The following is a 15,239-nucleotide window of genomic DNA, read 5'->3' as shown; positions in this document are numbered from 1 at the left end:
GATTGGGAGTGTGAGAGAGAGAGAGATTGGGAGTGTGAGAGAGAGAGAGATTGGGAGTGTGAGAGAGAGAGAGATTGGGAGTGTGAGAGAGAGAGATTGGGAGTGTGAGAGAGAGAGAGAGAGATTGGGAGTGTGAGAGAGAGAGATTGGGAGTGTGAGAGAGAGAGAGATTGGGAGTGTGAGAGAGAGAGATTGGGAATGTGAGATCGAGAGAGAGAGACTGGGAGTGTGAGAGAGAGAGATTGGGAGTGAGAGAGAGAGAGATTGGGAGTGTGAGAGAGAGAGCTTGGGAGTGTGAGAGAGAGAGATTGGGAATGTGAGAGAGAGACTGGGAGTGTGAGAGAGAGAGAGAGATTGGGAGTGAGAGAGAGAGAGAGATTGGGAGTGTGAGAGAGAGATTGGGAGTGTGAGAGAGAGAGATTGGGGGGAAAGAGAGGAGAGAGACTGGGGGGAGAGAGAGAGAATGGGGAGATAGAGAGAGAGAGAGAGAGAGACTGAGGGGGAGAGAGAGAGAGACTGAGGGGGAGAGAGAGAGCGACTGAGTGGTGAGAGAGAGAGATGTGGAGAGAGAGGGAGAGACTGGGGAGATAGAGAGAGACTGAGGGGGGAGAGAGAGAGCGACTGAGGGGGAGAGAGGGAGACTGGGGGAGAGAGAGAGAGATGGGGGAGAGAAAGAGAGAGTGAGAGAGACTGGGGGAGAGAGAGAGACTGGGGGAGAGAGACGGGGGAGAGAGAGAGAGAGACTGGGGGAGAGAGACAGGGGGAGGGAGAGAGAGACTGGGGAGAGAGAGAGATAGAGAGACTGGGAGACAGAGAGAGAGAGAGAGCGACTGGGGGGGGAGAGAGAGCGACTGTGGGGAAAAGAGAGCGACTGTGGGGAAAAGAGAGAGCGACTGGGGGGGAAAGAGAGCGACTGTGGGGAAAAGAGAGAGCGACTGGGACAGATTGGGAGATGTTTAAAGAACTTTAGAGAAGCGGCATTTATTTATTTATAGATATATATATAAAGCTTGCAATCCAATCCTGACTTATTCGGAGCAAGGGCAGGACATCAATCACCTGGCGCACTGGGTGGGGTAAGAGGGAGGGGGTGAACTAAAACAAGGGAGGGGAAAGAGATTAAAACTACAACTCCCACAATGCTTGAAGATGGTAAACCCCGGAAATCGCCCCGAATGAAGATAAAAAGGGACCATCCACTAAGACGATGAGACACAGAGAGATTCTATTTCAAATCACCTTCAGCCAGGACATCAAGAGTGCTGAAGGTCAGTTCCTTCCATGTCAGGCAGCAAAACCTCCCTGGAGCTAGAAGTGGGGAGGAGGAAGAATATGATTTCATAATCATTTATTTATTTAAAAAGAGGAGGGGAGTGGGGGATTGGAAACTGACCTCAGCACTGTGGAGTTCAGGGACTTTATTTTGCTTTCTGTGCAGTGACCTAACGCCAGCGCCGGGTTGTTATGGGCTAATAATGCTAAAGTATTGTGAGCGGCAGCGGCAGTCTGGAGCTGGCTGGCAGGCTGGCCCATGAATACAGTCAGCAGCCGCAGAGGGGGTGGGAGCAGAGAGAGAGAGAGAGGAAGACAGCAACATCCTCTAGACTGTAGCTGACAGCCCCCAAGTCTCTCTCTCTCTCTCTCTCACACACACGAGTTTGTACATCCTCTTTCCACCCTCCACCGCCGGCGCCTGTTGTTACCCTGAGCTGAGGAGGATCAATCAGCAGGAACTGGGAAACCCACCAAGCAACCAACCAACCACCCGCTCCTCCTCCTCAAACCCCACCACCACCTCTCTGGGACATGGCCCGGAGCAGAAGAAGCTGCAACCCAGCAACCGTGCAGTCGGGACAGGTTGAAACCCTCTTACTGAACAAGAATTATTAATTTGCTGCTGATTTATTTTCGGGTTGGGGGGGGGATTCAACAAAGGAGGGGGGAGGGAAGGAAGAGAGAGATTGGGATCTATCTCCTCTTCCCACCCCTCCTCCTAAAGGAGTCAATACAGAAACTTTAATTTGCAAGAGAGAAAAAAACCCTGAGGTTGAAGATTTTTTCAACATTTTGTATTTAATGACAGCGTGTGTGTGTTTTACAAGCAAAACCTTACAGGACTGTCCCGAAGATCTGTTGGAGGAGATTGCACCTTCGGATGCTGGAGAGTGTTGGGTGAATGCAAGCGGGTCTGAGGAGGGTCTCCAGTTTGCTGGAACTTGGACCCAGTTCTTTCCTGGGTGCTGATTTCAATGGTTCGCCTGGTGACCTGGGGGCTTCTGTCTCTCGCTCTCCTCGTCCTCTTCCAGAGTGCAATGGGTTGCATCAACAGCCTCGCCTGCAAGCCCAGGATCTGCCGCGACTCCATCTCCCTACAAGAGGTCTCGGCCAGCATCGACAGCAGCCCCACCAGCATCGACGAGACGTCGGACATCGTGCTGCGGTACCGGACCCCTTACTTCCGAGCCTCGGCCCGGGTCTGCGTGCCCCCGATTCTCAAGGCGGACACCTGGGTGGTGGGCTGGATACAAGCCTGCAACTACATGGAGTTTTACAACACATACGGGGACCTGGGCATGTGAGTATGTGTCTGAGTGTGTCTATGAGTATGTGTGTCTGCGTGTGAGTGAGTGCGAGTGTGTCTGAATGTGTATGTCTGCGAGTGTGTCTGAATGTGTCTGTACGCACGTGTGTCTGCGAGTGTGTATATGTCTGTGAGTGTGTGTGTCTGAGTGCAAGTGAGTGTGTGCGAGTGTGTCTGAGTGTGTGCGAGTGTGTCTGAGTGTGTACGAGTGTGTGTGTCTGCGAGTGAGTGTGTCTGTGAGTGAGTGCGAATGTGAGTGTGTCTGCGAGTGAGTGTGTGCGAGTGAGTGTGTCTGAGTGTGCAAGTGAGTGTCTGAGTGTGCGCGAGTGAGTGTCTGGCGCAAGTGTGTGTCTGCGAGTGAGTGTGCGAGTGTGTCTGAGTGAGTACGAGTGAGTGTGTCTGTGAGTGTGTGCAAGTGAGTGTGTCTGAGTGTGTGTGAGTGAGTGTGTCTGAGTGTGTGCGAGTGAGTGTGTCTGCAAGTGAGTGTGCGAGTGTGTCTGAGTGTGTGCGAGTGAGTGTGTCTGAGTGTGCGAGTGTGTGTCTGAGTGTGTGCGAGTGTGTGTCTGTGAGTGTGTCTGTGAGTGTGTGTCTGAGTGTGCGAGTGAGTGTCTGAGTGAGTGTGCGTGAGTGTCTGAGTGAGTGTACGTGAGTGTGTTTGAGTGTGCGCAAGTGAGTGTGTCTGAGTGTGTCTGAGTGTGCGAGTGAGTGTGTCTGTGAGTGTGTGCGAGTGAGTCTGTGAGTGTGTGCGAGTGAGTGTGTGCGAGTGAGAGTGAGTATGTGAGTGTGAGAGTGAGTATGTGCGAGTGAGTGTGCGAGTGAGAGTGAATATGTGCGAGTGAGTGTGCGAGTGAGTGTTTGCGTGTGTGCGACTGAGTGTGTCTGAGTGTGCGAGTGAGTGTGCTAGTGAGTGTGTCTGTGAGTGTGTCTGAGTGTGCGAGTGAGTGTGTCTGAGTGTGCGATTGTGTCTGCAAGTGAGTGTGCGAGTGTGTCTGAGTGTGTGCAAGTGTGTGTCTGAGTGTGTGTGCAAGTGTGTGTCTGAGTGTGTCTGTGAGTGTGTGAGTGAATGTGTGAGTGAGTGTGTGTGAGTGAGTGTGTCTGTGAGTGTGTGCGAGTGAGTGTGTCTGAGTGTGTGAGTGAGTGTGTGCGAGTGAGTGTGTCTGTGAGTGTGTGCGAGTGAGTCTGAGTGTGTGCGAGTGAGTGTGTGTGTCTGCGAATGAGTGTGTCTGTGAGTGTGTGCGAGTGAAAGTGAGTATGTGCGAGTGAGTGTGTGCGTGAGTGTGCGAGTGAGTGTGCGAGTGAGTGTGTGATAGTGAGTGTGTCTGTGAGTGTGATAGTGAGTGTGCGAGTGAGTGTGTGATAGTGAGTAGTGTCTGTGAGTGTGTGCGAGTGAGTGTGTGTACGAGTGTGTGTAATGGAGTGGGGCAATTGGCAGGGAGCTCGGCTAATGTCGGACTAGCAGGGGAGACCAGGCCGTGCTTTACAAAAGCCAGCAGCTGCCTCTCTCCACGGTTACTGGGCAGCAAAGGGTAGGATTTAACTTAACTTAAATGAAATGTATCCCAGAGCCAGAGCCCCTCACAGTCGCTGGGACTGGACCTGCTGCCTGGGGTTCGGCCTCAGCCCCGGCTGCTTCACACACGCTGGAACAGAACGGGGAGCTGAGCTCCCAGGCATAACCCGGTTCTCCTTTTAGTATCATGTTATTCGATCACTCCAGTACCTGTGTGAGGATGTAAAGGATCGTTGGTTGGAATTTCATTGCTATTCTCAAACTTATATCGACCCACCTTTCCATCCACGGACTCGCGTTCCTGTTACTCTGAATGATTTATGAGTATATAAGGTATAATTAATGAAATAATTCAGGCAAAGAGTGGCTCTCGGAGTCTGTCCCTGCTTAATAATCATGTAGAGTGATGCACCGACTAGATTATATTACACCTTCCTGTGTAGAGTGTGCCAGGTGTCAGAATATATATATTAAAGTGGATTTTTACTGCATTATATAAAGCCTATATAATCAGTGTGATACATACCGTCATAATACAAACCTCGAGGAACCCATCTGAAATTCAGTCACAACAGACTCCCTGTATAACCAGAGTGATATATACAGGCACAGTACAGTCCCTGTATAACCAGAGTGATATATACAGGCACAGTACAGTCCCTGTATAATCAGTGTGATATATACAGGCACAGTACAGTCCCTGTATAACCAGAGTGATATATACAGACACAGTACAGTCCCTGTATAACCAGAGTGATATATACAGACACAGTACAGTCCCTGTATAACCAGAGTGATATATACAGGCACGGTACAGTCCCTGTATAACCAATGTGATATATGCAGGCACAGTACAGTCCCTGTATAACCAGAGTGATATATACAGACACAATACAGTCCCTGTATAACCAGTGTGATATATACAGGCACAGTACAGTCCCTGTATAACAAGTGTGATATATACAGGCACAGTACAGTCCCTGTATAACCAGTGATATATACAGACACAGTACAGTCCCTGTATAACCAGTGTGATATATACAGAGACAGTACAGTCCCTGTATAACAAGTGTGATATATACAGGCACAGTACAGTCCCTGTATAACCAGTGATATATACAGGCACAGTACAGTCCCTATGTAACCAGTGTGATATATACAGGCACAGTACAGTCCCTGTATAACCAGAGTGATATATACAGGCACAGTACAGTCCATGTGTAACCAGTGTGATATATACAGGCACAGTACAGTCCCTGTATAACCAGAGTGATATATACAGGCACAGTACAGTCCCTGTATAACCAGTGATATATACAGGCACAGTACAGTCCCTGTATAACCAGAGTGATATATACAGACACAATACAGTCCCTGTATAACCAGTGATATATACAGGCACAGTACAGTCCCTGTATAATACCAGAGTGATATATACAGGCACAGTACAGTCCGTGTGTAACCAGTGTGATATATACAGGCACAGTACAGTCCCTGTATAACCATAACTGGTAAAATAGATAAGGGAGAACCAGTGGATGTGGTGTATTTCGACTTTCAGAAGGCTTTCGATAAGGTCCCGCATAAGAGGTTAGCGTGCAAAATTAAGGCACATGGGATTGGGGGCAAGGTATTGACTTGGATAGAGAACTGGTTGGCGGACAGAAAGCAAAGAGTTGGAATAAATGGGTCGTTTTCCGAGTGGCAGGCAGTGACTAGTGGGGTACCGCAAGGATCAGTCCTAGGACCCCAGCTGTTCACAATATATATTAATGATCTGGACGAGGGAATTGGATGTAATATCTCCAAATTTGCAGACGACACAAAGCTGGGTGGGAGGGTAAGCTGTGAGGAGGATGTCGTGAAACTCCAGTACGATTTGGACAGGTTGGGTGATTGGACAGAAACATGGCAAATGCACTATAATGTGGATAAATGTGAGGTTATCCACTTTGGTGGCAAAAACAGGAAGGCAGATTATTATTTGAATGGCAATAGATTGGGAGAAGGGGAAGTGCAAAGAGACCCGGGTGTTCTTGTGCACCAGTCGCTGAAGGTAAGCATGCAGGTTCAGCAGGCGGTTAAGAAGGCAAATGATATGTTGGCCTTCGTAGCAAGAGGGTTCGAGTACAAGAACAAGGATGTCTTGCTGCAGTTGTACAGGGCCTTGGCGAGACCGCACCTTGAGTATTGTGTGCAGTTTTGGTCACCTTACCTGAGGAAGGATGTTCTTGCCATGGAGGGAGTGCAGCGAAGATGCACCAGGCTGATACCTGGGATGGCAGGAATGACGTACGAGGAGAGATTGTGTCAATTGGGCTTATACTCACTGGAGTTTAGAAGATTGAGAGGGGATCTCATCGAAACCTATAAAATTCTGTCAGGTCTGGACAGACTAAATGCAGAAAGGATGTTTCTGATGGCCGGGGAGTCCAGAACCAGGGGTCATAGTCTAAGGATAAGGGGTAAGCCATTTAGGACTGAAATGAGGATGAATTTCTTCACCCAGAGAGTGGTGAACCTGTCGAATTCTCTGCCACAGAGGGCAGTGGAGGCCAGTTCATTAAATATATTCAAGAAAGAGTTGGATATATTTCTTGAGGCTAAAGCGATCAAGGGATATGGGGAGAAGGCAGGGACAGGGTACTGAATTTGGATGATCAGCCATGATCTCATTGAATGGCGGAGCAGGCTCGAGGGGCCGAATGGCCTACTCCTGCTCCTATCTTCTATGTTTCTATGTGTGATATATATAGGCACAGAACAGTCCCTGTATAACCAGAGTGATATATACAGGCGCAGTACCGTCCCTGTATAACCAGAGTGATATATACAGGCACAGTACTGTCCCTGTATAACCAGAGTGATATATACAGACACAGTACAGTCCCTGTATAACCAGAGTGATATATACAGGCACAGTACCGTCCCTGTATAACCAGTGATATATACAGGCACAGTACAGTCCGTGTGTAACCAGTGTGATATATACAGGCACAGTACAGTCCCTGTATAACCAGTGATATATACAGGCACAGTACAGTCCCTGTATAAGTAGTGTGACTAGATTGAGATCATTAATGCTCAGCTCCACTCCCCGATCGTGTATATCTTCTACCCACGTTGTGTATGTGCCTTTACTGCTGTAATACACCAGCATTGGAGACTGGCTGCAGAACGCAACTTGATATCTCGACTTGGTTAGAAACTCGACTCAGCGGAATCGTTCTCCAGCAGCAGAGATGAAGCTTGCAGCCACATCCGCCCGGGGTCTGATCAGATAGCAAGTCTCTGACACTGCGCCTCCCGGGCCCACAATTAATGATACAGAGGCGGTGCAGTCTATACAAGAGGCACAGTGAGCACACTGCCTAGCGCTGGATCCCCGCAGTGTGAGGACCCAGCTCCATCCAATCCAGCCAAACTGGTCTGAAACAGGGCTTCAAAACATTGCCCCCCCCCCCAACAACAACAAACATGTGCCCCCCCCCCCCCCCCACTGCAGTAACATTGAAAAGATGCAGGAGGCAGGGGGAGGGAAATTTTGGATTTAAAAAATCGTCAGACAGACCTAGAGATCTCCGAATGTCATAACCACCCCACCCCAGGCTCCATGCTTCCAATGTAATTCCTCCGTTACAGACAGACCGAGCCCTCCTGCTCAGTTGTGGGAATGAGTTCATAAGAACATAAGAAATAGGAGCAGGAGTTGGCCATTCGGCCCCTCGAGCCTGCTCCGCCATTCAATGAGATCATGGCTGATCATCGACCTCAACACCACTTTCCTGCACTATCCCCATATCCCTCGATTCCCTTAGAGTCCAAAAGTCTATCGATCTCTGTCTTGAATATACTCAACGACTGAGCATCCACAGCCCTCTCGGGTGGAGAATTCCAAAGATTCACCACCCTCGGAGTGAAGAGATTTCTCCTCATCTCAGTCCTGAATGGCCGACCCCTTATTCTGAGACTGTAGATTCTGGGGCTGCATTCTCCTGACTTTTAATCTCATGGGGTCCTAGAAGAACGAACCAACTTATATTTCTCCAGCACCTTCCATGACCTCGGGACGTCCCAAAGAGCCTCACAGTCAGTGAGGTCCTTTTGACGTGTAGTAGTTGTTTTGCTGGGAAATGGGACAGTCGCTGGGAGGTCCCCACAAACAGCCACGGAAAGATTGTCCAATTAATCAGCTTCTAGCGGTGTTGTTTAAGAATAAATTTTGACCAGGACGCTGGGAGAACTCCCTGTTTTTCAAATCGTGCCAGGGAATCTTTTACAGCCACTGAACAGGCAGAGAGGGGCTCGGCTTACTGTCTCATTTGAAGGACAGCACAGCGCTCCCTCAAGAAAGAAGAGTTATACAGCACCTTTCACCAGAGTTATACAGCACCTTTCACCATCTCGGGGCGGCCCAAAGCGCTTTACAGCCAATGAAGTACTTTTTGAAGTGCAGTCACTGTTGTAATGTAGGAAACGTGGCAGACAATTTGCGCACAGCAAGCTCCCACAAACAGCAATGTGATAATGACCAGAAAATCTGTTTTTAGTGATGTTGGTTGAGTGATAAACATTAGCCCCGGGACACCGGGGAGAACTCCCCTGCTCTTCTTCGAAATAGCGGCCGTGGGATCCTTTACGTCCACCTGAGAGAGCAGATGGGGCCTCGGTTTAGCGTCTCATCCGAAAGACGGCACCTCCGACAGTGCAGCACTCCCTCAGCACTGCACTGGAGTGACAGCCTGGATTTTTGTGCTCAAGTCTCTGGAGTGGGACATGAACCCACGACCTTCTGACTCAGAGGCGAGAGAGAGTGCTGCCCACTGAGCCACGGCTGACACGCTAGAATGATAAAACACTATAAAAAGAGAATATCAGGGATTGGAGAGGGTCTAACGGAGGCTAGGAATGATCCCAAAGCATAGGAAACGACCTGGGAGGAAAGGTTAGAGAAGCTTTATCACTGGTGAAGTGGGAAGGAGGTGGCGGGATAGTTCTCCGAGGTTTGTAAAGCACTGAATAGTATAAATAAGGTAAGGTCACAATATCACTGCAAAGCGCGACAAGCTGGCATGATGTCAGTTTATGTTTTTGGACTGATCTACCAGAGAAACATAGACACAGAAGGAGGCCATTCAGCACCTTGAGCCTGTTCCACCATTCGCTTAGACCGAACAAAAATCTGCCAATCTCAGTCTTGTAAATTGCCACTTTTACCCGCTAAGGCGGTGGAAAATGAAGGAAGTGCCGAATGAATCGGGCCGATTGAGTACTAGAATGATGAGTTAGATGGGCCGAATGGCCTTTTCTTGTCTTTTGATTTATTTTTTTTCTCCCCCCTCCTGTTTTAATGAGTTCTGATGCCGGTATAGAACCAGTCAGAGAATTACAGAGAACGGACGGCACAGAAACAGGCCCTTCGGCCCAACTGGTCCGTGCCGGTGTTTATGCACCAGCCTCCTCCCGTCCCTCTTCATCTCACCCCATCAGCACATTCCTCCTATTCCTTTCTCCCTCATAGAATGACACAACACAGAAGGAGGCCATTTGGCCCATCGTGCCTGTGCCGGCTTTTTGGTAGAGCTCTCCAGTTAGTCCCACTCACCCAGCCTCTTTCCCCACCGCCCTTTAAATTTTATCCCCTCAACTATTTATCCAGTTCCCTATTGAAAGTTACTCTTGAATCTGCTTCCATTGTGTTGCTCGAGCTTCCTCTTAAATGCATCTACGCTGTTCGCTTCAACTGCTCCCTGTGGTAGCGAGTTCCACGTTCTCACCACTCTCTCGGTACAAGAAGTTTGTACTGGGCAGCACGGTGGCATAGTGGTTAGCACTGTTGCCTCACAGCGCCAGGGACCCGGGTTCAAATCCGGCCTCGGGTGACTGTCTGTGTGGAGTTTGCACATTCGCCCCGTGTTTGCGTGGGTTTCCTCCGGGTGCTCCGGTTTCCTCCCACAGTCCAAAGATGTGCGGGTTAGGTTGATTGGCCATGATAAAAATTGGCCCTTAGTGTTAGGGGGGATTAAATACGTGGGGTTACGGGGATAGGGCTTGGGTGGGATGGCTGTCGGTGTAGGGACCGGGTGCTAGGGTTTGGATGATCAGCCATGATCTCGTTGAATGGCGGAGCAGGCTCGAAGGGCCGAATGGCCTACTCCTGCTCCTATCTTCTATGTTTCTATGTTTCTCCTGAATTCCCCATTGGATTTATTAATCTTGCCTAGTGCTAGTTACTGGCTGATCTCGGATTCCATCGTGCTCTCTGTGACCTGTGACGTTACAGTCGCACAACTGAGAGCTCCCGCCTCCTTGCTCGCTGCGGAAGGTGGAATATATTTCAAATTAAGCACGCTCGCACCTTAATAGCAGATTGGCAGGAAAATACCAAACCCCTTTCTAATCAAGTGTCCCGTAAGTATCTGAAGTCAGGGAATGAATACTGAATGTGAAGCAAATGCCTCTTCACCTCCTCGGAAGTAAAATAACATTACACTGTTGGCCTGCATTTTGTAAAATAATTTCCCAAGAGATGAAGCCTATATTGAAATGCTCACGGATCAGTTTTACTGAAACAAGAGGTTAAACTAGAGCAGATAAAACAGCCCTCGAAGCTTCTGCATAGCCCAGTGAATTAAACTGAAACTACACTGTCTGGTGCAGAATGTAAAATAATGTAGATGGAAATCCAGCAAGAGTACAGTCCCAAGCTTGCCTGATTATGGCGCAGCGCATTTATCCAACACCTCGCTGAATCCCACCGATCAGGAAGATGGCGGGTTTGATCCCTGGCCCCTGCTGAACTAGGTCGGGTGAGGGCATGACCAGCACCCGGGTGCCATAGCAACAGGAGGCGGCCATTCAGCCTCTCGGGCCTGTTCCACCATTAGATCAGGCCTGATCTGCACCTCAACTCCATTTACCCGCCTTTGCTCTGTATCCCTTGATACCCTGACCCAACAAAAACCTTATCAAACTCGGACATAAAAACTGCAATTGACCCAGTCGTTGTGGGGGGGGGGGGGGGGGGAGAGAGTTCCAGATTTCGACTACCCTTTGTCTGAAGAAGTTCTTCCTGATTTCCCGCCTAAACGGCCTGGCTCTAATTGTAAGATTATGTATCCTCGTTCTGGACTCCCCCACCAAAGGAAATAGTTTCTCCTATCTGCCCTATCGAATCCCTTAAACATTTTAAACACCTCCAGAAATGGGATAGGTGAGAAAACAAATAATACCAGAAAATAAGATAGAATTACTGGAAATAACAACAACAACCTGTATTTATATAGCGCCTTTAACGTAGTAAAACGTCCCAAGGCGCTGCACAGGAGTATTATAGGGAGCCACATAAGGAGATATTAGGACAGGTGACCAAAAGCTTGGTCAAAGAGGGAGATTTTAAGGAGCGTCTTAAAGGAGGAGAGAGAGGCGGAGAGGTTTAGGGAGGGAATTCCAGAGCTCAGGGCCTAGGCAACTGAAGGCACGGCCGCCGATGGTGGAGCGACTAAAATCAGGGGTGCTCAAGAGGCCAGAATCGGAGGAACGCAGATATATCGGGAGGGGTTGTGGGGATGGAGGAGGTTACAGAGATAGGGATGGGCGAGGCCATGGAGGGATTTGAAAACAAGGATGAGAGTTTTAAAATCGAGGCGTTGCTTAACCGGGAGCCAATAGAGTAAATTCCCTCCATATAAGGTAGAGGTCACTGACATTTATACCACATGTATTTAGATATTTTCCTTGGGATATGTTACTTCTGGCGTGTGATGGTGTTACAAGTGGACGAATGTAGTCCGTGCGATTCACTCAAAGATATATCACCGGCAGCAATGCTCAACTTACCGGCGCTCCCGTGGCGATGCTTACAGAGCCTCGGGATTACTCGGACACCACTGTGGACCCAGTTTCACTCAGCTCCCCAACACTTTGCTGCTCCAAGCCCCAGAGCACTTGGGTGGTGTGAGGATCCACCTGAGCCCCGAGCGGAGCTGGAGTACTTGGGTGGGCTCGCTTAGGCCGGAGCAGAGCCATAAGGGGAGTAACTACTCCCGCTGGTTGGGGAGTCTCGGACTAGGGGGGCACAGCCTCAAAATTAGAGCCAGACCTTTCAGGAGTGAAGTTAGGAAACACTTCTACACACAAAGGGTGGTAGAAGTTTGGAACTCTCTTCCACAAATGGAAATTGATGCTGGATCAGTTGTTAATTTTAAATCTGAGATTGATAGATTTTTGTGAACCAAAGGTATTAAGGGATATGAGGCAAAGGTGGGTATATGGAGTTAGGTCCCAGATCAGCCATGATCTCAATGAATGGCAGAACAGGCTCAAGGGGCTCAGTGGCCGACTCCTGTTCCTGTGAGTGGTTCCATAGCGCTGTATTATTGGGGCACTCCCCCCCGCCCTGTTTTTCCGTGAGAATCCCGAAGAATTCCACGCCCTTTTGGGAGAGCCAGTCCACCCCTGGTGGGGAGTGAAGGACTTGGACAGCCTAAGGAGAGACACATAGAAAAATAGGAGCAGGAGTCGGCCATTCGGCCCTTTGAGCCTGCTCCACCATTCAATATGATCATGGCTGATCCTCTATCTCAATACCATATTCCCGCTCTCTCCCCATAACCCTTGGTGCATTTTGTGTCTAGAAATTTATCTATCTCCTTCTTAAATATATTCAGGGACTTGGCCTCCACAGCCTTCTGTGGTAGCGAATTCCACAGGTTCACCACCCTCTGAGTGAAGAAATTTCTCCTCATCTCAGTCCTAAATGTCCTATCCCGTATCCTGAGACTGTGACCCCTCGTTCTAGACTCCCCAGCCAGGGGAAACATCCTCCCTGCATCCAGTCTGTCTAGCCCTGTCAGAATTTTATACACCCTTTCATTTCAGCACCACCTTACCATCGACTATCAAAAAATCATTCTATTTTAATTTAGCTTATAGGAAATACAATTTATCAAAATGGTGGATGGTAGGAAATGAGGATGGCAGCAGGCTGTAATTAATCTCAGGATCCAGGGAGTGCAGACACCCTGTAAACTACTCGGGCGCTGCTCCCGAGCGAGGGTGTGACATCATCTGAACCTCAAAACCAAAATTACAACCTTAAAACTCAATCTTGTGCAACGGGAGATGTGTGGAGAACATACGAATGGGAAAGGATAAAATCCCACTGACTTCCATTGGTGTGTCGTTATTAGTAACATCACATCACAAAGCGCTTTGAACTAGGATACAAAGAAATCATTTCCCCCAATCCCCACCCACCCCCCCAAATGCCAAACAAAACAGACCGTGCCCTGGGCACTCTACTGCCCTGTGTCCTAACTCGCAACGAGTCCCGTTCACCCATCACCCCTGTGCTCGCTGGCCTACACTGACTCCCGGTCCGGCAATGCTTCGAATTTAAAATTCTCATCCCCAGGTTCAAATCCCTTCATGGCTTCATCACCTCCCTGTCTCTGTAACCTCCTCCAGCTCTACAAATCTCCGAGATCTCTGCGCTCCTCCATTTCTGGCCTCTTGCGCATTCTCGATTTTAATTGCTCCATCATTGGTGGCCGCGCCGTCTGTTGTCTGGGCCCCAAGCTCTGGAATTCCCTCCCTAAACCTCTCCGCCTCTCTCTCCTCCTTTAAGACGCTCCTTAAAACCGACCTCTTTGACCAAGCTTTTGGTCACCTGTCCTAATATCTCCTTATGTGGCTCGGTGTCAAAGTTTGTCTGATTTACGCTCCTGTGCAGCGCCCTGGGACGTTTTACTACGTTACAGGCGCTATATAAATACAAGTTGTTGTTGGGCAGAGACTGATTATAATACCTGAAGCAATAAACCACTCACCATTCACCTGGTTACCATCGTGGCTGCAGGTAGTTGGCAGGTTAGCAAGCAATGGCCACACCACCACCAATGGAATGTTGACGTCTGATCATCGCCCAGGTAACCATATTTCCTTTGATGTCACACAACAGTCACTTTATGACATCAAAAAAGTGTTGGTTTCCACAGCCCCGTTGCGTCAGTGAAAGGGGAATAAATGGACAACCACAAAAACAGTCTTTTGTATCGGCATCACCCTGTTTCATGAGCTCAGGGTGTCTCAAAGCGCTTTACAGCCAATTAATTACTTTTTTGAAGTGCAGTCACTGTTGTAATGTAGGAAACGCGGCAGCCTATTTGCGCACAGCAAGCTCCCACAAACAGCAATCAGATGATGGCCAGATAATGTTTTTTTTAGTGATGTTGGTTGAAGGATAAATATTGGCCCCAGGACACATACTGTTAAACATATAGGCTAGAGCCAATATGGGAACTCCAAACCATCCCATGTAGTTGAGAGCTGGGTGGAGCCCTTTCCCTATCCTATAATTTGACTAGTTTGGGGGGGAAAAAACATTCGTTACAGTAGGTTCGGAGGAGAAATTATTTAATGCAGCGAGTTGTTGTGATGTGGAATGCGCTGCCTGAAAGGGCGGTGGAGGCAGATTCAATCGTGGCTTTCAACAGGGGATTGGATTAGTTTTTGAAAAGTTTGGAGAATGTTGCAGGGCTGCGGGGAAAGAGCAGAGGGGAGTGTGGAACTAATTGGAGAGCTCTTTCAAAGAACTGGCACGATGGGCCAAATGGCCTCCCTCCCTGCTGTATGATTCAATGTGAATGTTTCCCTGGAATCTAAAAGATGGGAATCATGGAATGCTGCTCGTTTCCCACTTGACGAGAATGACTCTGCAACTCATCCCCGTGCAGATTAACAGGTCCCCTGGCACTGGGCTAGGAACACAATCTGATTTTTCCAGATGACTACATGGGAATTGAGCGAATCTCTGCCTTTGTTGGTCCCTTTCCATAGCAACATATAGATACAGGACATAAGTGATCAAAAGCAGGAACAGTCCATGCAAATTGGAAGGTTCTTGTACGTTTAGCATATGAAAGAAAGAAAGAACTTGTAATTACATAAATCCTTTCACATAACTCCAGGGACTTGACCCCATAATCCAGGCTGACACTTCCAGTGCAGAACTGAGGGAGCGCCGCACTGTCGGAGGGGCAGTAGTGAGGGAGCGCTGCATTGTCGGAGGGGCAGTACTGAGGGACGCTCCGCTGCACTGTCGGAGGGGCAGTACTGAGGGAGCGCCGCACTATCGGAGGGGTAGTA

The 15,239-nt window shown here is 48.9% G+C and overlaps 1 protein-coding gene across 1 annotated transcript in view; it reads left to right on the top strand.

Moving 5' to 3' along the window:
* The first annotated feature begins 1,110 nt into the window (after positions 1–1,110).
* fam78ab (family with sequence similarity 78 member Ab) overlaps positions 1,111–15,239 on the top strand; it is a 32,007-nt gene continuing 17,878 nt past the window's right edge. The window contains exon 1 of the mRNA XM_085965323.1: positions 1,111–2,575. Within this exon, the coding sequence (XP_085821449.1) occupies positions 2,250–2,575 (326 nt within the window). The 5' untranslated portion in view covers positions 1,111–2,249. The remainder of the gene's footprint in view (positions 2,576–15,239) is intronic.

The sequence above is a fragment of the Somniosus microcephalus genome, chromosome 23, assembly GCF_052327205.1.
Source record: "Somniosus microcephalus isolate GS21.2 chromosome 23, FLI_Smic_1.0, whole genome shotgun sequence".
NCBI lineage: Eukaryota > Metazoa > Chordata > Chondrichthyes > Squaliformes > Somniosidae > Somniosus > Somniosus microcephalus.
The sequence above is the reverse complement of the archived record's forward strand: the minus strand, read 5'-3'. Positions and strand labels throughout refer to the sequence as shown.